The 25,589-nt window shown below is 38.0% G+C and overlaps 1 protein-coding gene across 3 annotated transcripts in view; it reads right to left on the reverse strand.

Annotated features, from left to right (window-relative positions):
* The window catches only part of CDase (neutral ceramidase), a 148,897-nt gene that overhangs the window by 72,882 nt on the left and 50,426 nt on the right, over nt 1–25,589 (reverse strand). For all 3 annotated transcript variants that reach the window (XM_083142155.1, XM_083142156.1, XM_083142154.1), the window contains exons 2-3: nt 11,937–12,059; nt 4,108–4,251 (exon numbers count right to left, since the gene is read on the reverse strand). In XM_083142155.1, coding sequence (XP_082998281.1) covers nt 4,108–4,251; nt 11,937–12,053 — 261 coding nt within the window. In that variant the 5' untranslated portion in view covers nt 12,054–12,059. The remainder of the gene's footprint in view (nt 1–4,107; nt 4,252–11,936; nt 12,060–25,589) is intronic.

A 25,589-nucleotide genomic window follows, 5' to 3' on the forward strand; every position in this document is an offset into this window, starting at 1 on the left:
CCAGGAACCTTTTTCTAGATGAATTTAAATTTGGTCCAGTAGCCTTTTTTCCAGATCAATTTAAACACGGTCCAGGAACCTTTTTCTAGATGAATTTAAACACGGTCCAGGAACCTTTTTTCCGGATGAATTTAAATTCGATCTTATTACTGAAGCCAATAGAACCCATTGGAATGTATGGGTTCCTGCATTTCTAGCAATCCAAGAGTTGGGGAGGAGGGGTTAAAGGTCCAGGAATTGTAAATTAATTTAATTCCGATCCGGAAGAGAAAATTAGCAAGGATTCTAGGCCGTAAAAAACCTTTTTTATATTTAAAGTATTTCAATTCGGTCCAGGAACCTTTTTTCAATTAAACAAAACGTAACTTGGACCGAATTTAAGTTGTGCGAGAAAGAAGATTCCGGTCCTGCAGCTGAACCCTATAGAACCGATTAGAATTTATGGGTTAGTGGACCTTTAACAATCCTGAATTTTACAACTCCTTCTCTAAGCCCCATAGACCTATCGTAGGTTCGATCCCTATCAGCGGCAAAATTAAATTTGTTCACCTGAAGAGGAGAGAAGAGGCGAAACATAGTGTTAGAAAGAGTATAGTTAAAAGCACCAGACGATGGATAATGTTCAATTAACATAATGTAGAACTGTCGTCACTAACATTTAGAGAATTATTATTATTATTATGGCCTGCCTAATAGAAGTACAGCATTGCCAAAATTATTAGATTCATTGTAAAAAAGAAGCACACTTCCTTGTTTTGAAAGTGTTCTAACTATATATATTTGACGATTGTAATACCTTTTTATGGGATTAAACTGTTTGTTTGCTTCGATATAATTTTGTTTTCCACAACCCTTTGTTTGTCTGTGTCTCAAAAATAGGTGGCAGCACGATTCTTTGCACATTCGCAAAAATGCCAGGAACAATATGTAAACTGTTTACGGTGTTATTTGCTGTATTTATTTGGTTATAACGAAGAAAATAATATTAATTGTGATTTTTGTAAGTGTTCTTTGGTAAAAGTTCGGTATATCGGAGACACATTTCTTCAATTTTACAAAAGAAACTGCTTAAGGAAATGAGTTTCTCTAAGGTTTCTAACATTCGTCGAGGTATTTTCTTTAATCGTAGAATCTATTTGACCGGGAAATCATGTATCTTGCAAGATAAATATCTCAACGACGCACAATTGCCATTGCTTTCCCGACGTGAAGCGGATGTGATGACGTAACCCCCTGTAAGTGTTTTCAACCCCCTTTTTTTAACTATGCTTGCCTAACCTAACCAAACCTAACCTAACCTTATCGGAAATGGTTCGTGGGGCTATCCGTGAATGGTTCGTGGGTCTATCCGTCAGCTACCCGTGCATAATGTACAATTTGCACATGACGAACACGATAGTAGGTATTTTTCGGTGAAGAAGGTTCGAAACACTGGATACCGACTACCGTAGTCGACCTCAGCCCGCCATATTGTGTGTTACGAAAGCGAAGAAATGATTCAAAAGAAGTACTCTGTAGTATGTGAAAATTTGTGCTTCTGTTTGTGTAAAAAGCATAATGGCACTTTGAACTATGTTCCGCAATACACAATTGGTAAGTACGAACCATGCAAGACACAAAATATGCGATTTAAATGTATCTCCGATATAACGAACATTTACCTGTTCTTTATTTGTATCTCCCGAGCAACATGTAATTTCATAAACCACGTGGTTTCAAGTTTAAAAATAAGTGATAAAGGAATTGTACAGACGAGTGTGTATAACAATGGAATGTGTATCACGAAACATTAAATCTGTCAAATTTCTGTGCATATAGTGAGTTTATCTGTGTTTCATTTTTTCAACTAATGATAACACTGTTAAGCTTTGTTTGCATGTTAATAAAACATTTACTGTGAATATTCGTCTGAAGAAGACCCTGTTAGAGGGTGGAAACGTTACATTTTTATGTATATTTTTTATACTAGAAAAGTTAGCCTTGGTCAGCATTTTAATGTTTTATCAACTATACTGAACGCAACTCCATCTGGCGGCTGACCTTGACGGCTATTTCTGGCCCTTTCTGTCCCCCAATCGTTTTCGGGTGTGTGTGGCTCGAATGGCATGAACAAACTCAGTTTCGAACATGTGGTGGACCCAACGCTCATTTGTTTCGTCACGCTAACAACGTTCGGTACCTTGTGACTCGAAAATGCCCGATCTCAGCCGAAGAAAATTCAACTGATCGCTGATTCGCTGTTTCTCGCCCGCCAGTTGGAGTTGCGTTCAGTATAATGAGTCCAATAATTTGGCCAATACCGTATGCGTATTTACAAACCCTATAGTGCTGCAGAACCTCCAGAAAGATATGACTTTTGATTGGCTGTCATTTCGGAAGTTAATAGACTACAGTGTTTCTTCAAGGTAACGCTAGATGGCACGACAGTGTAGATTTCAGATACCCATCCTAATAAGATATGAAACCCCTTTAAACGGAAGATGATTTTTAGAACATTTTTAGAATTATTGTTTTGAAAGAAGGAAAGGCAGAACTCGTCTTGAAGTGAACGGCTTTCCTATTTAAAGTCACATCATTACAAATATTGTAACTACTTATGATCGCTGAGAAATATAATTATTGTTCAACAACATTATGCTTCTAATTACTCACTGCTTCCTATATTGCTGTTGTGCAGGACAGAAATTGTATTATTTAGCATAAGTTATAAAACGTCTCCCATAATGCAGAAATTACATTACAAGCACTTTCAGAGATATTCAACATTATTATTTTACATAGGCTTCACTTTGATTTTATCATCAGAAAACAATGCAATACCATTTTTAAAATTTTTTCCACACAAATATATATTTCTTAACATTACTTCGACATTTTGATTACAAACTTAGTTGAAATAATAACGAGTCTAATTTTTCCATACTTTTCCTGTAAACAAGCAAGCAAGGAACGGTGGACACTGAACATAAACACTTCCGGACTCGCACAGCCAATAAGAAAGCGTTATATACGTCTGGTTCTGCAGCAATCTAGGATTTGTAAATACGCATACCGTATATTGAAATTGCAGCATTAATATAAAATATTATCAAAGTCTACTGTTTTATCAGTATACCGTTCTTATTTATAAAATTCAAGTTTGTACAAGTTTAAGAATTTAAAAATACGAGATTTTCATTCTTTTCAAGAGGATTTGACTTAGTATAGAATAAAGTTAAGCCATAACACTGAAAACTATTATGAATGCGACGAAACTAAAAATAATTCAAACGCCTGCTCCGTTTTCTCAAGAGCCAGCCAGCTTTTTTTCCCCAAATACTGGCTAAGAAAGCCATGAATTCAAGTAAGATAAGCAATGAGATAGGATCTTAAATGATTTAATTTATTAGTAGGATTACAAGTAATTAATCCTTGCACCGGTGTGGCATTCCTAAGAAGTCTCAACTGGTATCAGTATAAATAACTATGCAATACATTCTAATATATGGCTGACTCCACCATATTGCTGTACAGTTTAAAATTCTGCTTGCAACAGTGTAAACATTTATAATGTCTTGTTTATTATTCTGATTTAATGACACTCGTGATACAGAACACACACAAACATTATGAAGCACACACTGTACTCGTTATTAAAAAAGAAAGAAAGTCATGGAAATTTACCCAACTTAACTCGAAATATTAAGAAAAAAAATATGTAGGACTGAATTTAAAAATTCAGGCGACCGGGTACCCCGTTTTTTTCTACCCCTGACTATGAATAGAAAAAAATTATGATAGTACAACTTATATTGGGTGGAAATTCCCTGCATCTCCTTCAACTCAAACGCTGAACATTGTTACTGTTCGAGCTCAGTGAATGTAATATTGTACTATCTTTTCTACACAATGAGCCAACCCCCGTGGCGGAGTGGTTAGCACAGCGCGCCAGCGGTCCCGGGTTCACATCCCGCCTTGGGCATGGATGTTCTTTGTGAGTGTCCCTTCATCACATCATCACTCATCCTCATCTTCTCGATTAGCCAACATTGGCACAAAAGCGAAGTAAAATAAACCAAATCTTATCAATTTTCTACACAATTAGGGAAATGTTCAATCTCAACGTACCTCTTTCCGTAACATATGGCCCATCATCCCAGCATCAACACTGACGAACACCAACCTTTCAGATCCATCGTCGAAGATGAATGCCCTTGAAAACTGCCGTAAGTGGATTCCTTTTCCTTTCATTTCAAGTTTCGCATAGCCCATCTGTAAACAGAATGATATTTACTTTTCTATGTATTTACATATAATGGAGTTAGGGCTACAAGTCGTGTAATACATACTAAACACTCCCCAAGGAATTTCTACTGGAGTTTAAAATATTGTTATTTGTCCAACACCGACTTTCTTAAACCACTTTTTCATTATCTTTAATTTAGCAACTGTTTTCTGGCGTACCTTTATAGCAATAGAATCAGGGCTCGAAATGGACCGGAACGGCCATTGTGCCTTGTACTTTTCATTTCCACTATTGTATTTCTTAATTACCAGTGGCGGTGATTATTTGGGGGGAAGCGAAGGGGACAGTCGCCCCCCACACTTGCCACGTTTTTTCCCGTACTATGCTAAACCTTATGTATCAAGGGAAAGTAAAGTGTTCTTGCCCCCCCCCCCGGCCCCCCCCCCGCCCCGGTTTTGGAACGCAATCGCCACCACTGTGAATTACTATTATTTGTCAAGTCTTGTGGATTCGATTGTTTTGACAGATTAACTCAACAATCAAATTTCAAGCCAGTCAAACAATAAAAACAATCTCTGATCATGCTCAAAATAACAATATGGAAATGTTTTTCACTTACACTTGTACAGAGTACTGAGGATATTTATTTATTTATTTACTTCTTCTTTTGGATGGCGAAGTGAAGGCACAAGCCTTTTCTTACTCTTAACCATCTCAATTTAAAATTGTATTGAGTTGTGGTTAAGATTTGTTCATTTTGTTTCTCAAGAATTTCATTCTTGTATGTGTGAAGTTTTGTTAAAATATTAAATAAAGTAATGTGGCCATTTCCCTTTCAGCACGAACTCTGAAGCATTATTTTTTACATGCATTAATAATTAAAGCAAGTCTAAATCTCTTGATAAAGTACAGCTTCAGTTTTCATCTTAACCAGCCTTGGGGGTAGGGGTTTTCATTCAATCAAAATATCTATTGTCTTAATTTCCAAGGGGCGATAAAATATTTTTTTTTAAAAAAAGGAAGGAAAGGTCAAGAATTTTGGATTCGTTATTACGATAGACACCCTGAGCATAGGCGTAGCTAGAACTTTATATTTGGGTGTGCACAAAGAAAAAAAATGAGGTCTTGTACCTTTATAATAGCATATTTTGCAATACAATCACTTGGCTCTTTAACTGCACTGATGTTTTAAAGGAATATAAATTCACTAAATGACAGTGTTAAAAATTTCTGAATATATGTACCTAGTAGAAAAAAATTAAATTGGATAGAAATTACACACACAAAAAATGTTCATAAATGTTACAAACAAATACATCAAAATACATGTCATCTATAACAAGAGACGTCTGTCAAAAGGTACAATGTTCTTAAACTCATCAATAACTTTATTTACATCAATAGACTAAGTTTTTTCCTGTTCCACAAATAGCAAGAGCAGGGCTTCCAATCTATCCTGCTTCTGAGTTGCTCTTAATTTAGTTTTAACTTGAGTAAGCTTGGAGAAAGCTCTCTCACACGTGCAGCTTGTGACAGGTATAGAAGAAAAGCGCTGTAGTACAGAGTAGAATGCAGTAAATATCTTCTTTCTCCAATGACATAAAAAAAATCGAAAATCTATAGACACTCGTTTCATCAGCGATAATGCACGCGTTTGTACGAAGTAATGACATTTTCAACTTCTTATAAACTGCCGCTTATTTTCTCTCTTATTGAAACATCTGTCCTTAATTCTCTTTGATAAAGCAGCCCATTAGGGTGTGCCTAAGCACACCCGGCACACCCAGTAGCTACGCCTATGACCCTGAGTTAGGAACACATAATCGGATGTCAGAAGTTAACAGGATGAGAAGTGGGATGCATAAGTATTAACAAGCAAATTGTCCATCACCGTGTTTATTTTACGCATAAAGAGGTTCAAGACTTGAGACAAATCACCAAATAAGCTTTTTGCAACCTTTCTACCAACATAGCAAACATCCATCACTTAAAAACACGTAGGATATACAGTGCTCAAAAAAAGTTTTGCATATTCAGGGTTTGTGATCATTTTATTGTACTAGATACATGGAATCATATTCAAGAGTACAGGGGAGACATACAAGCAGAAAGAAAACAGTGCAGCCATGCAGAAGAAACAAAATCACACCAGAAACACAAAATTGAAAATGTGGGATGCAAAACACAAAAGAAAGGCAGCGCAATATCGTGTACCTACGGCTCGCAGGCATGCTTGGGATCAACAAATGTAAGTTCAGTACCGTGTATAGCCACCTCGAACCCGAAGGCATGCTTGAACACAACGGGGTATGATAAGGATAGGAGCATTCAACTTTTCCTGAGGAAGACTGTCCCCCTCTTGAATGGCAGCCTCCTGCAATTGCACCTTGTTCACAGGAGGATTTTCGTGGCTGACAATTGCTTGCTTCAGGTGTTCCCATGCATGTTCCACGCAGTTCATGTCTGGAGAATACGCTCTCCACACCATGCATTGAATGCCATGCATATCAAGGAACTCTTGAACCACTCTGGCTTGATGTTGTCGAGCGTTATCATCCACCAGCGTGAAGCCATCCCCCACAGTTGTAGAGAAACCTGCTACCACGGGTTCGAGAATAGCGTTTCTGTACACCAGACCAGTCACGTGACCCTGGAGAGGAATTAGGGGCGTACGTCAACCAAACATGATTACACCCCAAAACATGATGGAGCCCCCATGCTGCTCGTGACGTTCCTGGATGAAGGGCTCGTTCAGTCTCTCATCTGATCGTCTCCAAACCCTTATGCTTTTGCTTAACGGGTGCAAAGTGATGGTGACCTCGTCTGTAAAGAGAGTGTGCTCCCACTGTTCCTGACTCCATTCGCTGTGCATTGTTGCTCACCTTACACGGTCTCTCTTATGGTGTGGTTTCAGAGGAACCTTGGGTATGGGTCTTCTTGACGTCAATCCTTCCTCATGAAGTCGATTCCGCACTGTCTGATCGGAAACATTCGCTCCTGAGGCCCTCCGCAGATCCTGGCACAAACTGGTAGCAGTTGCAGTGGGTCTACGATGGGCCGAAATCACCATGTACCAATCTTCCCTGCGTGTTGTTTTGTGTCCTTGGTAGATCAGCAACTGATTGTGTCTCCCTGAATGTTTCCACACTCGAGAGACATCACTTTGGCTCACTCCAACAAGGACAGCTACGTCCACTTGGCGATATCCCTCTTGCAGCAGCGTTACAATTCTAATGCGGTCCGTAGGAGAAATGGTTCCTCTAGGCATGTTGCCCTTCGTTTTCCACCCGCTCTCTGTGCAGTTTCCAACTCACAAGTGCGGATAAGACACGGACAATGCCTCCCATCGGGCTGCTTTCAAATCTGCTCAGGGATCATGTGGCAACTACTGCCCTCTATCTGCTGAATACCAAACTCACTTGGGGCATTATGTCAGTTTCTATATCGGGCATTGCTCACATAATAAAAATTATATACCTTTTGGGGATATCGCAACTCAAACCCCATGCAATCATAATATGCAAAACTTTTTTTGAGCACTGTAAAAGAAAACGCAATGAAAATGACAGTGGACAATTTGCCGAGGAATGCTTGTGCATCCCACTGCACATTGTAGTTATGGAGTTATCAAGGATATTTACTAGTGTAACATGCACGCAAGTTCATAAAGAATAACAAATTTAACTTGTGAAGAAACTAAAATTTATTGTGTAGTCTGAAACACTTGTTTTAATCCAACCTAGCAAAACGTAACCTAATCTGATTAAAAAAGTTAGACATCATTTCTAAACAATACTATCAAGTGACGTATTTCTGCTCTTCAGTACAGTGGGATCCATGAGTATTAACGTGCAAATTGACCATGACTATATTCATTAATTTTTATCTCGCATCCTATTGTGTTTTTAAGCGATTGATTTTTTTTATGTATGCTGGTGCAGAAGTTGTCAACAGCTTGTTTTGAGTTTTATTTTAATTCCTGTAGCTCTTATTAGGTCAAATAAAGTGCGTGAACATGGTGATGGACAATTTGCACGATAATACTCATGGATCCCACTCTGCAAAAGAAAACAATATTACATCCAAATGGCAGGAAACACAGTATGTAATGCATAGAAGTATATATTGTTTCCCGTAATATATGTATTTACAATTCAAAATATATAAATAGAATTTATATTTAATACCCATTTTACGATTCATTCTTGTTGGTAACTCTAATTATGTCTTGTTTTCACTTGTTTGTTAAAATATTGTAATAATAATTATGAGAAGAAATGGCTGTTGCTGTGCTCCCAATAAAAAATAATAAAATAGTAATAATAATTAATCCCTGGAGATGTTCTGTGGCAAGTACAAGAACGATTATTATTTCTCTCTCAACAATAATATTATTCATACAGTCTCTTCAATTGCTAAAGTTTTGTAGTGTTGTCTAAATAATTAACAAACATGGACTGGGGTCACAATTCCCTTACTTGATTATAGTGTAAATTGACTGTGGCCTATTAGTTTAACAAACATATTTTGTGTTATACAGAGTTGTGAAGTTCTACTTTCATTCCAAATTATGGGCGAGGGACAGGCAAATCTTCCAAATATAAAAATTCAATGCTCTTGTCACTCATTTGCACAGCAATCTACAAATTGGAAATTACTTTTAGTGAACTTTTGGTTTGGTCTAAATTTCCTTGAGATACACTTAAATATTCAATGTTTGTTTCTAATTTGTAAGGTCTGGAAAATGTTACATTCACGTTTGTAGGAGAACCAACGTTAAAAGAAGTTGATTTATAGCAACAGTGCTGTCTCTAGTGGTCGTGATGAACCTAGTTGTTGTTTTCGATTTTTCCGTAGTTTTGTATGGGTAGAAAAATGGGGGAAGGGGGTTGGAGAAGCACAAATCTAAGAGATATGCAACATATTATTCTCCCTGCCCATCAACATATGAAATCAACCACAGATTTTTTTCTTTATTGCACAATTAGTAACGGAACAACCGATTTCACGTACTAGTTCAAGCATTTGCTCCTTGGTGGCGCGTCGATCGATTTACTGACTGAATGGGGCTCATAAGGTTTAGTTATAAGTAGTTAAAAAATCGGAATGGTAGAATGGGATGCACAAGTATGATCATGCAAATTGCCCATCACCATCCCACAAATGTCCAAAAGACATCCATTGGACGTCTCCTGGATATCCATTTGTCCGCATACGTGATATCCCGGAGACATCCAGAAATGGATATGTTTTGGACATTTCCGGATCACTTTTGGGCATGTTTTGGATATCAAGTGGGACGTTATCTGGACATTATATGCTTTGATTTAGACTTTTTTGTACGTATTTGGATATTGTATGGACACAATAAGTACAATTTTTGGACTAGATTTGGATCTCATCTGGATATTATTTCGATATGAAAAGATGCATGCAACAGTCAACCAACAATGTTTGTTGTTAATTTTCTTGTTCCCCCTTAAAATAGGCACTGTAACTTCGCACTGGTAATGAGCAGGTTGAAATGTTCATATGAACTAACCAATCTCTGTGTAAATGTGTTAGTTCTTTTATACATTTTTGCCGGTGCCATCTAGCGACTGATGGTAACATCAACATCGTAATGTATCCACATTTCACTTCATAACACTGTATTTCGGTTTTATTTCATTTTGTCATTATTGGTTATGTTTAATGAGTATCTCTATTGCAAGGACGTATTCAGGGGGTCCGGATAACCCCCCCCCCCGAAAGATTTATCAAGTACTAAAATTAAATAATGAAAAAATATTATTTTAGCCTTTGTAGTATAATTTCCTCTGAACTTATTGGAAGACAAGGATTATATTGGGATCACACGGCTTTGAAGGACAGGAAGGACGTATTTACGGGGTTCCAGGGGTGCGGACTCCTCCCCCCAAAAAAGGCTTACGAAGTACTAAAATTAAATAATGGAAATATTAGCATTTGTTTCATAATCAATGGTTATTAATTTCCTTTGAACTTTTTAGAAGGCAAAGATTATATTGGGATCATGCAGCTTTGAATGACATTACAAATAAGATTGATGTACGCTACTTAATATGTATAAAATATTCATAAACTTACTTTTCTCCAACTACATGTAACATCTTTTTTGTTATTCGATAAGTATTCAATTATTCATCTATTTGACTTTAATTTCATTGCCAGGGCACTTGTTTTTATGTAAATTATTCCGATCTTAATTACAAGTAAGCTACGTAATGAATATGCGCTGTTATATCTCTATTCTTATACAGTCTTTTTACCTATTCGTGTAGCCTAATAATAATATAGTATTAATTTATGTATTGTAATTATTAATTTAATTTAATATAAATATTTTAATTTAAACATTATTATTATTATTATTATTATTATTCCTGAGACATTTGGTTCGGAACCCCCCCGAAAAATATTTCTAGATACGTGCCTGCTCTATTGTATATTAAATGGATGTGTCTATTGTTCTATTTTTTAAAAATGTACCCACCCACGCTAAGTACTAAATAATTACTTCAACCTTGCGTCCAGCTTGCTATATCAAGCTTGATATCGTAAGCTTCCTGCAAGCTTGTGTGCTATGTGGGAACATTCCTTGGAGATTTGTGATGCTATAAGCGAGCATTGGCCCGATTCTTGTATACAATGTATTGTAGAGTTTCTGATTCTAATGTTTTAAAAAGTTTCAATCGCTAAGACTAGCAAAATAACAAGACGCTCACCAAAAAATAAAAGCCACAAGCTTCTTATTCAATCAGGCCTCAGGCGTAATACACACGAACTGAAAATCATGTGCATAGCTACTGTCTGTGCTAAATATATATAAGGAACAGGTTTTTTCTGGTTGAGCTAAGTAGGATTTACTCGATTTTAGTCTCTATTGTATTGTAGCGTTTAGTAAGACTAAATCGAAATTTTGTGATTCTAAGAAGAAAAATATTAAATCACTAAATATAAATAGTAAATAAGTTTAGAAATACTAATGCTTCAAAGCAATTATTGTTTCAATTCCAAGATAAAGTATAAAAAAGTATACACAACGGAAATAATATGACCATTTGCTAATATTCGAAACACATCCTATTTATGTTCATTGTTGGATAACAAGTTCTGGATCAGTTCTAGACATGCATTAGATATCCAGAATTGGATGCATTTTGGATATCCAGTTTTGGAAGAGATCTGGCGACGTATTGGATATTCGGAATTGGACAATGTTTCTGACAGCTAGTTCTACACACGTTTAAGTTGTGTATTAGATATCAAGAATTTGTCGAGTTTTAGATGTCCAGTTCTGGATATCCTATAGACGTTCAACGGATATCCAGAAATGGATATTTGTGCTGTATGAGATGTTTATTCTCATTTTTTTTCACAATGAGAGTTTCTTGAAACGAAACACAAGCTGCTCGCAACCTCTGCTCTGGAATTCCTAAAAATCCATTCATTAAAAACACGTAGAATGCAAGAGAAGAAATATATTCATGGACAAGTTACCGAGCAATACTTGTGCATTGCACTGTACATCAACATATGGTATATTTATCCGTGCTGCAAGAAAGACTGTGCAAAGTCTTTCGCCAAAACAAGTTGACATCTTGTGGTCATATTATTGAAAATGTACATACCCTTCTAAAACTAGATATATATATTCACAATCTTATTCGACGTAAGTCGGACTACTTACAAAAGTAACTTCAGCCGATGGTCCTGTGACGTCAGCAATGCCCACGCCTATCTGGTAGGCTGCAGACGCCAGCGCCACAGCGGTGAGGAGGAGAAACAAAGTCGATCCCCAAGCCATTTCTACCTGTAAATGACAAGAAAAGTGATTGAAACGTCTTGTTGTCAAGGAAGTTCCGTCTTCAGGTATCTCCAGTGGCGTAGCGTTATAGTACGCCCGTACGCCCGGCGTTCCCCGATTTAAAATTTCAAAAATGCGTAAATGCTGTAAATATAAAGTAAATCTTGACTAATTTCATATATGTCTGACCTTCATGGCATTATAATAGCTATTTTTTGCGATCCGCTTGCAACGCTCCACTAACAACACTCGTTCTAGCATTTTTCAATGCCTTTCCTGGCCGGACGCCGAGCAGGTTCGGCGTACAGGACTCTATATTCCTTGCTGCCTTTCTGGAGGGAAAGCTTGGATCTCTAAAGCACGCGCCCAAATGCTCTCTCTTACGTCAGCGTATGGAGCAGAGGGTTACGTGATTGGTTCACGTGACCCTTCCTGCCTTCTGAAGCAGACGACAGCGGTAGAATTCCTACCCGGTTCTTCGCGCTCGTGCCACTCGTGCTATGTGTTGCTACAATACGCAATATTGACTCATGTAACTTTACCAAACTGAAATATAGCACTTCTTAATGGTCACTGCATTGTATAATTTATCGCACGAACAGCGATGTGCATTAAAAACTAAAAGATCAACACAGTTTTTGTCAAATAAGTTGCTGAAGTAGTCGTGGTAGAAGTTCAGCCTGTGGTTGCTCTACCACTTAATAAAAAAAATAATAGTTTTGCGGGTTATTATTTTTTACGTTATTATGTAACTGCTTAATATTGTGTCAATGGAAATGTTTAGCATTCATTTGAAAACTCTTAACATCGAATGGTGTCTGGACAAAATTATTTTAAAATGTTTATCAACATTCTCAAGACGTAATAAACAGTGGTCTGAATTTCTAATCGGCACTGTTACGTTAGTAGAGTGTACGATAGTTGGATCATCCGCCCACCTCCGTGTCAGAGTGTTTCGCACAGCGCGCCAAGACCCCTGATTCGAATCCCGGGATGAGCACGGGTGTTCTTTGTGAGTGTCCCTTCATCAATATCATCACTCATATTAATATTCGCGATTAATCAAAAATGGTAGAAAAGCGACGTTAAATAAACCAAATCACTCAGTAGTTGGATCATCCACAACAATGACGTCTACTGTTGTGCAGAGGCGCTTGTGATTCAGGTAGGTTTTGTAATGATTTGCGTCATGCCAAAAGGTATAAAACACCAGAGTTCAAAACATTTGTTGCATTTTCTAGCTAAAAACTGCATGGATGATGATGTTTTATTGAAAACCCAGCTGACTTCAGGCAAATAAACAACACCTGTGGCGACTAATTCCATAAGTAAATTATTAAGCAGAAAAGGGCCGACCCTTCCTTCAGACTTGGCGTTCCCACCCAAAATGCCCATGCTACGCCACTGCGTATCTCCTGTTAACTATCAATAGATAGAAATATAAGTAAAAGCGATTAAAAAGTTTAATTTATGTTGAGTAGCTTGGATTCACATTCACTATTCATTCTTTTCAGAGTTAGGATATACATGGGTTGATCAAAAAGTAAGGTTTCGTGTACAACATTTTAAAAACCAGACGACAGTGACCATCCACCCGTAGGGGGTATAGCGTCAATTATACAGAGCAGGGAGAGGTTATCCTGAAGTTCGCCACTTGCAGCCCGAGCTGGTAACCACCTGGAAAGATGGCTTTTCGTTCAGAAAATGCTTTCGCGAGAGTGGCGATGGGCGATCAAACGGTTTAACCGGCGGGGGGGGTGCTTCCGCCTCCAAATTTGGAAGTTGACGGATGGGCACCACGGAATATTTAGTGTGCAGGAATTTTCATGAACAAATATATTAAAGTGGAAATATTGTGATTAATTGGACCTTTTACGGTGTCCGAAATAGAACATACCAATCAAAATAAGCACTTGCCAACTTAATTTAATTATATTGGGCAGAGGAAACTAAAAAGATTCCATTGGACCTAGTCGTTTGTCAACTAATTTAAATTAAGTCTTTGATTTTACGTTTGTCAACAAGCCTAGGGCAAAAACGAACTAACACTCTATGATTATGCCATAACTTATTTATTAGTATTAAATTTCAAGTGTACCTACATATTAATTAACGTATACAGTTTACGAGTAAAATTGTTGGAATCAGGGCATAAACTTTTAAAAAACGAATTCACCGTGCCATGGGCTCACGAAGTGAAAACCACTGATTAATGTGCTAATCTGGAAACCATTAAGACCTAAGTCGAGATATAATTCTTGACCACAGGATCGAATTAAGCCACTTTATACATAGTAGGGTCAAGTGGGTTGCAAAATTTGGAATTGCATGTCTATACAATGACCTTTTAGAGATGTCATCAAGATCAGAGATATTTAGACAGTGCAGTGGTATTACCCTGAGTCTTAAGTATGAATGCTCCTCCACCAGGAGTCGAATCGAAGACCCGTGATTACAACAAGACAGCTACATAATTTGGAAGTCCAATTACGGGAACAACCATCCCAATCGAATAATGTATGTATAATAAAATGAACAACATAGCTACATCAGGTCAAATAGTCTCAGGGTTCAAAGTTTGGTAACAAACTTTGGAATTATTTTTCCCCTCTGGTTACAATTGTTATATTTCGTATCGAAGCATGTAGAAAAGGAAGGGAAATATGTTTAATTATTCTTCGCTTCTTTATTATTTGTATCCTCTTTCCATTCTTGGTTTCATTTTCTTATATTTTCTTTCTCACTCGTAGAACATGCGTATTTCTTTTTGCTTACTTCCTTTCTTCTTGGTTACTTCATTTACTACGTTTCCTCTTCCTTTCTGTCTCTTCTAATATTTCTCTCATTCTCTTCGCTTCATTTATTTTCCTTTCGTTTTCTCTCTATCGTTTCTTTATAACTCTTTGTTTTCATAGGCCATCCGGTCATCGGGAGATGCGGCGATGACAAAGCAAAATAATACAAATATTGCTTTTGAAATATTTTAGATAAGAAGTAAAGAAATAAGTCATAATATTCGCATATTTGAGCGAAATTAGTCAAGCAACATCACGAAACAGCTAGAAATACCCCAGAGATTCGCCAAGTTTAGCGCATCGAAAGGAGAGCCAAGTTCTACCCTCGTGTCCAACCGGCCCGCTACGTTTCCTGTTGAGTGCAATGGTGTCAGGCGGCCAGCTCATCGCAGCAGGTCTGCGAATCCAAGGCTCTTCGACCGCTTTTCCCCCGCTCTTGAAGGTCTGGCCATAAGAGACCTTTTTCTTCCAGCCCCCTTGCTTACAAACACAGCAAGGTTTCTGTGACGTAATCAAGATGAAACTTCTCAGAATGTCCAGCACTGTAAAGCATGCAACGCTCTTGTTTTTAAGAGAAAAACACATATTGAAGAGCATCGCAACGCGACTTACATAGAATACATGAAAGTAATGGTGCTTAGAAAAAAATGTAAGTAAGCAAGAGCATAAATTTCCTCACGGTTAGTGCTAGAAAGAACTTAAATTAAAAAAGCAGTTCTGGATCCATTGTATATCCTTCATAGTATTCTCCTTTAATTTTATTTCCTTTTCTTTTGATCCTGCGGTTCAAATATCGATTTTGGAAATAAATGTTCCTGCTTTACAAAACGCGAAGTACTTCCTGTTGTCTTGTGTTTACTATGCTTTCGAATGACAAGACTGATCAAGATTTTTGTTCTCGAGGTGAAAAGACATTAATTAACTCGACTCAACTGAACTCAGCAACGCAACAACGCAGAATCTCTCCCGTGACACCTGTCACACGGATTAAACATTACATGAATTATAATACGGTCAGGATAAGTGCCTACAGTCGGAGTTACCGAGAATAAACCTAGGAGGATTTGATTTTAAGTACCTGAAATGACGTTACATAATACTACGGTGGTTCTGAATATACACATATATTAAAACACAGATAAATACACAGTACATCTTGCCCTCTTTCACTCGATCTCACATTCATACACTCATTCCATGGCATATTGCGACAATATGACAATTACAAAGGCTACATTAATTAATATTTTGACTGTACTCATGCTATTTCTTGGCTAATATATTAAATGTTATTAACTTCTGCTAACTTAGGACGTTGTTTCGGACGATTGACACAGGTGGACGTGTCTGGCGTTATTCTCACATACCACACGTATGTGCACGAATGCGTTGACGGCGAGGGGGAAACGACCCTCCTGGGTCTACTCTGTTCTACTCCATGGCTCTAAAACACTCACTCGAGGAAAAAAACAAATCCAGACCACGAGTTTGATCGCGACTCCGAGCTAGGTCGCACGTAGCTCACACTCCGGTGGCGATTGTAGGCAAACTGTTTTTTTTTGTTTTTCGCTATTCCGAATCATCCCTTTTATTCCAGATTTGAATGAGGGGACGCTCTAGTCTCTGTGTCTAGGTGCTTATTTATTGTTTCTGGTGCTTTGACCGTTGTCCTCCTATCCTGATCAACGCTCACTCAGGTCCTTAACCTCTGGTAGCAGCCCCTCGTGCAGAGATTAGGTTAAATCCTCGGCTATTGTATTCGACACGTTCAGTAAGAGCCAACTCAGCAGGATTCCGTCTCCCATTGAATCCAGCGATGAATCTTTAATAATTCATAACTCCCGTATTTCTGTTCTGATTAGGCTCAAATCTTGGAATCAGTACTTTCATGATGTGGTCTTCCGCTGGTTAAAATCTCATCCAATTCGGTCCATTGGTTTAGAAGTTGCTCTTTTCCTGCTTTCCCCCATAAGAATGCATGTAAATCCGAATTCGACCGAAAAACTGTGGTTGAGCAAGTTAGTGTTGGCTAAGACAGTCGCTAGACACCTGTATTCGCGACGGATTTTAATATCACCAATTGTAATTAATTCTTAATAACGGGCAATTAGATTAATTACCTGTTACTCAATATTTGACCGTTATAATATACTTATTCAGACAGAACCTTTTCCCTAACATATCTTACATCTACACCAGGGATGGTCAAAAATATCTGGATTCCGGAAAATTTTAAATCTCGATTCGGAAATTTTACTTCCCAGATTTCGGAGGCAATCCGAATTTCGCAGAGAGAGAGGTTTAACACGTTTCCATTTTTTTCGGGTAGAATTCATTAAGAAAGTTTTTTTGCCTTCTTTATTTTACGATCATATACTCCGTAGAAATAAAATAGATTTAGCCATCTCTACTTCACACGTCATGTACAAACATTGTTACCATCATTATCAATGTAGTAACCCCCCTCCCCCCACCCCCCGCGCCCCGGTTGAGAAATTGACCCTGACGTTTGGCAAGTCTTGCGATGCGATGACTAGGTAAAAATGTCACGCTTCGCCACTGTTTCTTTTCTATCTATGCCTCTTTTTCCTCCTTGTCCGTATGTTGCTTTCAATTGGCTTTCTATTAAAACATTTCTATCTTTCGATGGGTTGGAAACGTTCCATGACATCTCACGATTACTTACATTTTATTTCCTCCTAAAGAAGCCTTGTTCTTACAGTGTTCTTTAGGTTGCTAGCGCCACATGCTACTAAGCGAGATTCACACGAACCAAAGGAAGAAGAAGAAGATAGTAGACTGCGCTTAGGGAAGTCGTGCTTTTCCTTAATCATTTTGTCTTGCGATTGCAGTGAAGTTTACTCATCTCGGTCTTTTTCGTATAGGTTGGATATTACTCCCATCTAGTATCCGAGAAAGGAAACGGATATAATATGAATCCATTTTGCCCATAGAATATTATTCTGAGGAGTGATTTCAAAGAGTATTTTTATAGATTTTCTCTAGTGCATGCTGATCTTTGTCAATTTTTTTTCTTTTCCGGAAAGAAAGAAAAACAGTGGATGAAGTACCGGGGAATGAATTTAAATGCCACAAACAAGAAACGTACAAGGGTTTCCGTACGTGGAAATACAAAATGTGCTTGTGCAGGTTTTGCGAAGCGTACAGAATTGAAACGGGAAATGTTATACTTATATTACTTTGTTCAGTATGATATGATCATGTTTGTAACGGTGAAAATAACGTTATGTGAATGATAGTGCAATGGTTCTACATTAGCATTGTAGATTTGACATTATCCATTGTTTAGTGCTAGAAGACGAATAATGTCCAATTAACGAATGATAATAGACAGGATGTAGGCAAGTTGGACCTGTGGTTAAGGCACCATCTTAATATGATTCCTTGATCTCGTTATTGTTTATATTTTTTTCTAGACGGGGACGGGACATCATTAGTATAAGGAGTCTGGATTTAGAACGAGTTTTTTCATGTGTGTCCAAAACAGTGGTATCGAATGTGACATTTTTACAGATTAATGTTTGGAAGGTTCGCATTTAGGATCAACTAATTCGTCAAAAATAAATGATGTTATAGTTTGCAATTATGATTGATTTGCTTTATTTTACTTTTGTGCCACTTTTGGCTAATTTGCGAAGATGGGGATGAGTGATGATATGATGAAATTGATGAATGGACACTCACAAACATGCCAGGCCGGGATTCGAACTTGGGACCCCTGGAGTTGCAATTATGCACTTGAGGAAGTAAAGCCCGCTTTAAACGAAAGCATTTTTCTTAACATTTATGCCATGACCAAAATGCTGCCGTGTAAAGCGAAAAATCTTATGGCATTTCAGATACCATACTGATAGGCTCGGTCCGTAGCATTTTTCTTAGCGTAACCAATCAGAAGCGACCTCTAGGTCACAGGTGCAGTTGTAATGGCGGCCGCGTGAGATGTAAACAATGTATCACTTCACATTTTTAAAAGCCGATAACTATTCAACCGAGAGGAATAACGTTTCGTGAAACACGTTTTTAGGTATTAAACAATGGCGCTGCTTAAATACATACTTTACAACGTATACTGTACACGTATGGAAGAATATTTTAGTTGTTTCAATTGTAAACACCGTGCACTCATCGTACATTGGTTTAACTCGACGTGCCTTTCATGTTGTATATGTTATGTATTGTAATCGCAAAAGCTAGCCGAAAAGTTACATGAAGTGCTTGCGTGTAATGTACTATTTGCAATAAGATTTTTGGAAACTTTTACATAGCATTTATGCTAGCAAAAATGCTAAAGGAAATTATTTCGTCTAAAGCCGGCCTAACACAGTTACTGTTAAAGATGGGCGTAACTTTGTACCTCACTAATTCCAGGAGGTAAAATCGAACTTTCGGTTTAACTTTGGGGAGCAGGATCAAATAGTTTTCTATCTCATAAAAATAGCGTCCAGAACAATTTTGCTAAAAATCTGAAATTTGCGAATCATGAAAAAATACTCATTACTTAGCTTTTCAGGTCCGAGGAAGTTAACGAAAGTGCTATTAACATGTACATTTTCAAATTAACCAGTAAATTGGAGGGGTGGGGGTGGCGCAAGTGTCTTCTTTCTCCGAGTCTGGTCTTTGTGTTTGTCTCTTTATATCTTCGTCTTTTTCTATTTCTTTCTGGCTTCCTCTTGTTTCCCTCTCTCTTTCTTTCTTCCTATCTTCTCTCTTCCCCTTGCACGTTCTATATATTCGGAAAATGGCGTCTGTGGTCCTTTCTCTGAGGTGGTCCATGATCTTAATTTTCTTAGCGTACACCATGACCTTACCTGATCCCACAAGTAAAAATCCAATGGTGTTAAGTCTGGCGATCTGGTGGCCATTCAACAATAGGGCCCATCTTGGCCTAACCCGACTATTGCCTCGTCCTGTATATACGGTTATTGAAAATAATGTCTACAACTCTAAATATTTATTGTAATAGAACTTCAGAATTATTTCACTTAGTTATTCACAAAATCCCAAATGAAGAAATCCATCTCCAGCGCCCGCAGTTAGGGAGAAGCTTTAATTAATTTTTTTTTCCACCGTGTTGTGGATGTCTTTTTAAGCAACCCTGTATTTATCGAGACGAAACCGAGGCTCTCTATTCTAGACCGAGAACGAGACACAAACTCGAGCCGAGACTGAGACACTAACAAGCTTCGTCTCGAAACAATCCCCAACCAGGGTCCAAGGGTTCGAAATCCTGGGGTGACAGGGGAGATTTTCCCCACCAACAATATTGTCCTAAAAAATCCTCCCACACAAAAGTTTCCTGGAGAGTTTCTGTTACACCAGCAAAGATAAGAAGTTTTGACATCAAATATACTTTACTAAGCATAATGTAGAAATGGTACACAAAAGAAAGAAGGATAATGTCAGTCTCTATGTGTTTTGTGAGTGCTGATATTTCTGTATCTCGCTTTCAAGAGATCATTAAGAGATCTACACCAATAACAACACACAATGAAAGTAAATCAAGGATGCAAGACAAACATGACTATGACAAATATAACTATGCAATCTAAATGACTTATTATTGATAGAAAGCAAAAACTTATACGTACATATTAAAACCATTTCAACTATACTGCAATGTTGACACTTTTAACTAGTTGTAAAGGAATTATTGATTAATTTGTTGTTTTAAGTCCACTTTATGCACAGAAAGACTACTCGGGACTGAACCTACAGATTAAAGCGGGATACGAACCACTGTGCCATGTGCCTCCATCGGGTATCGAACCCGGGACCCCTTGATTACAAGGCAACGACGGTACCAATACGCCATCAGTAAAGGAATTAGTTTGCTACTTTATAAATATCTGATATATACACAGTCCATCCAGTAGGAAAGGTGACTGATTTCTTTTGCCACGGAACCACCAGTGTATCTATGGAGAAGTATATGTACTACGTAGCGACACATTTCGACTTTCTTCCAGCAAAGTTGCAAAGCACTAGCGTCGACGGTCGACGCATACGGGTCTTGTGACTGACAGTACCTGCTGAACGTCGGTCAGAGACGGACCAACGTGCCAACATTAAATTCTGTTTCACATTGGGTAAAAGTGCAACAGAGACGTTTCAAATGATTCAAAGTGTTTACGGTATTGAGGCATTGAGTCGTAAGAACGTGTTTAAGTGGTATGCAAGATTTCGTGATGGTCCAGGGTCCAGGCTCTCCAAAACCGAAGAAAGTGCGCATGCAGAAAAGCCGAATCAAAAACCCTGCTCACGGTTTTCTTCGATTCCAAAGGCATCATCCACAAGGAATTCACTCCAGACGGTCAAGCTATGAACGCTGAGTATTACGTGGCCACTTTGCATCGTCTATTGGCCAGGATTCGTAGAGTTCGGCCTGAATATCGGGAACAGGGCTCATGGTCTTTGTTGCATGACAATGCACCCGTGCACAAGAGCAGGTTGGTACCCCAGTTGTTGGCCAAAAAAGGGATAGTGGAGCTCGTACACCACATATTCTTCAGATTTAGTAGCTCCATGCGACTTCTGGCTATTTCAAAAACTGAAATTGGCGTTGAAAGGAAGGCGTTTCGACACCATTCCAGACAGTGACGTGTGGTGACGTCGGCACTTGGGGTAGCAGTCAGTGGCGTGCTCAAGGGGGATGGGGTTGGTGTGGATCACACCCCTATTCCTAAAATAAAAGAATGTCAATAACAAGAAAAGGTTGCAAAATGATGGAAGAGTACTAAAAAAAAGTACACGTAAACCCCACCCACATTCGAAAATAAAAAACTATTTGATTTGACTACTAAGCCAGAGATCCTGGGTTCGAATCTCGGCTTGGCCATGGGTATTCTTTGTGTGTGTCTCTTCATCAATTTTATCGTATCATCTTCGCGATTAGCCAAAAGTGGCGGAAAAGCGAAGTAAAATAAACCAAATCAAGCAATCAATCAATAATTTGATTTCATTTTTGTTATTTAGCGTCGCTTTTTTGTCACATTTGGTTAACTGCGAAGATGATGAGATAAAATTAATGAAGGGACAAACACAAAGAACACCACGCCCAGGTAGGGGTTCAAACTCCGAACTCCTGGTATCGTAGCGCACTGTGATGACCACTTACCCACGGTTGGTTGATTTGGTGTTTTAAGTCCACTTTATGCACAGAAACAAAACAGGTAACAAAACACACTTTTTTGTAGTTCCTTCAATAATATTCATTTGGCTTTTTGAGTTCTGAGATACATTTTTCATTCCAAATTATTTCATTATTCACTGCAGAGTACAACACATAGGACAAGAATGCGCACTCATCACGGGTTTGAATCCTGGCCTGGATGGTTCATATGAGGTCCCTTCATCAATTTCATCATATCATCACTCATCCTCATTTTCGCGATAACCAAATGTGGCAGAAAAGCGAAGTAAAATAAACCAAATCAAGCAATCAATCAATAATTTGATTTCATTTTTGTTATTTAGCGTCGCTTTTTTGTCACATTTGGTTAACTGCGAAGATGATAAGATAAAATTAATGAAGGGACAAACACAAAGAACACCACGCCCAGGTAGGGGTTCAAACTCCGAACTCCTGGTATCGTAGCGCACTGTGATAACCACTTACCCACGGTTGGTTGATTTGGTGTTTTAAGTCCACTTTATGCACAGAAACAAAACAGGTAACAAAACACACTTTTTTGTAGTTCCTTCAATAATATTCATTTAGCTTTTTGAGTTCTGAGATACATTTTTCATTCCAAATTATTTCATTATTCACTGCAGAGTACAACACATAGGACAAGAATGCGCACTCATCACGGGTTTGAATCCTGGCCTGGATGGTTCATATGAGGTCCCTTCATCAATTTCATCATATCATCACTCATCCTCATTTTCGCGATAACCAAATGTGGCAGAAAAGCGAAGTAAAATAAACCAAACCAACAACCATATGCCCAAATAAATACTTCCGTATTTATGACTGTTAGAGGCCAAGAGTAGTATATTTAAATAAAACAATACTAAAACGAGAGTGAGAGAGAGCACGAGCACATATTTGTAATTTAATCATTATATATTCCATACTTTAAAAAATAAAAAATAAAGAAAGCATAATATTATTGTCTGCACATAACATGTTCCCATTTCATAAATAATAAAACTAAATCCCATATTATACATACATATTGTACAACGTGTAAAAGGTTGTGTAAATACAGGGAACATAAGTAGTGCAGAAAATTTTACCCTGAGTTCTTTAGAGGATTTACAAAAAAAAATCCATGAAAAACCAATCCCCTATCTGTCCTATAGGGGATAGACTAGGGGACCTGAAAGCCTGGACTTTCAACCATTACAGCGGGGGGCGCGGGGACAAGGGAGGTAGAGGCAAAAATTTTCCTTTTTCCTTGGGGCGGCCGTTTCTACCTGGAAACTGGTCAGGCGGAAGAAGAGCGAGCTAGGGTATCCAGCCAGCTTTGTCCGCGGATCACACCGATGGACGAGAAGTGCGTGGAAAAGAAAGTGTTGCATATGAACTGTGGCTTTAACAAGACAATAAATATTGTGATTTGAATATAATTCGAAATGTGATATTGATTGATCTATCTCTGCTAGACTAGCTACTCCTCATTGCACGTCACTGATTCCAGATATCCAAAAGGCTTCGACCGCGATTTTGGAGGCTATTCCGAAACAGGAGTACCAAGACTGCTTCACAAAGTTCTACAACCGCTTCAGTGCATGTATTGACTCACGAGGTATAAACGTTATTGCAAACTACCAGGCCACAACTTTTTGTATTTCATTTCTCATTAGTCAGCTTTCCCACTGGACGGACTGTGTATATCAGGACGATTCCTCCATGTAGGAAGTGAGGAACTTCCTACAGTTCATTTAGACTTGCTTCCAGTTCTCTACGTTTTGGGAGTTTCATAACAATGCGCATTATAAAATTATGAGCGCAATGTACGTACAATTGACTAGGTTAGCTACTGTCAAGAGTTAGTTGACTGGTGCAGCTCGTTCCAGCCCAGCACCAAAGACGATGGACACATACGCTTTGCTGCCCCGCCTGAGGAACCTCGCTGGTATCACTACAAACAGATGGGTGAGGAGTGGAAAAGGGGCAGGGGGAAGGTTGCGGTTTTAAAGCATCCAGTGAGGAAGAATCGAGGGGTTCCTACATCAGTGGTGCCAATCCCATAAAAATGGTACTAAAGGTATACAGTTAGATCTTCGTTGTTCCCTAGCATCCTGCTTTTGCCATAATGGTCAAATCTAGTATAATCTGCAAACGCAAGTCCCTGGGGGAGGTAAATCGACTACAAAGGAATAGGTTTTCAGGAAATTGAAATAAAATTACGTCCAAATCTTATTTATACTTCACCAGCGGACATGTTTCAAATAAAAGGGAGTATTCATACATAGCGACACGCTTTTTTTATACAGCCATGCGACGATCCATCCTCTATCATTTCTTTATCCTGTCGATTTTGTTCCTGAGAAGATTTTACGGCAGTAAATCGATAGAAGGTTGGGGGTAAACAAACAGTTCTCTCAAACCGTTTCAAGTTCTATGCTGAATCCATCTCGTTTGTTGAGCCATTCTACACAATAATGTGTAGTGAATAATAAGTAACGCAAGTTCAAAACTCGAAAAATATATGCATAATTGAACTTAAAATTGCAGTTATCCGAAAAAAAAAAAAAAAGTAATTTATAATAAATCCTATCACAATTTAGAAGCATTTAGATTAATTTCAGAGTTTAAGCAGCACTGTTTATTATTCTCAATCCACATGACAGGGAGAGGGGACATGATAGAAATTCTTGCAAAATCTGAAACATCGTCATGTATTTTCGTTGGTTTTATAGGTTCACATTAAAAACATTCATAGCTCAAGGGGCCAAGGACCCCTTGCCGTACATTGTGCGTGGGCCTTCAGGTAACATTCCAAATGCAATGGATAGTACGAGCGATTTGTGCGAATGTAATTGAACGCATTTTCCAAACCTTCATCAGTTTACCATAACTTCTTTCTACACTATATATATATATATATATCATGTAGTAAGTTACTTTTATAATAAGCTAGAGCTGGGATATTCATGACTTAGCATATTTTTTTTGGTAAGGTTTATATGTTCCCTAAACATATAGAAATTCATATTGTGAAGAAACTAATTAAATTAAGGCGCTTTTTAAAGGCATGTTCTTGCATATTTGCCAATTTTTACATGATAGAGCATATTTTGATGGATTTTCGGTCATATTCAGTATATTTTCGCCTTTTAAAGAAATATACAGTCATTTCCGAAGTGGATTCGTTCTTACTTCCATGTTTATTCGAAGGTATTTTTTTTTTTTGACAGCAGCAAAATCTTTTTGATTTTTATTTGAAAATTTAGAGAAAGTATTCATTGTGCATTGCAACGCAGGGCCCATAAAGTGAACTAAAAATAGTAGGAATGTGAAAATATCTCAGCATTTAGATATTGATGTTTGAAACAATCAAGTTATAAGGGCATATTTTTCAAATTATAGGGCATATTTTGTACAATTTTAGATCAAAAGAGCATATTTTATTTTACATATTTTGCTGATTTTTAGGTCATAAAAGTCCTAGCCCTAGTAATAACAATAAATATGTATATCACAGAGGCGTGGCGTGCATGTAGCCGGTGTTACCGCAGGTAACAGCAAAATGTAAAGAATTGAAAAGGTTGT

Source organism: Lepisma saccharinum, chromosome 20 (genome assembly GCF_977018435.1).
Source record: "Lepisma saccharinum chromosome 20, izLepSacc3.1, whole genome shotgun sequence".
NCBI lineage: Eukaryota > Metazoa > Arthropoda > Insecta > Zygentoma > Lepismatidae > Lepisma > Lepisma saccharinum.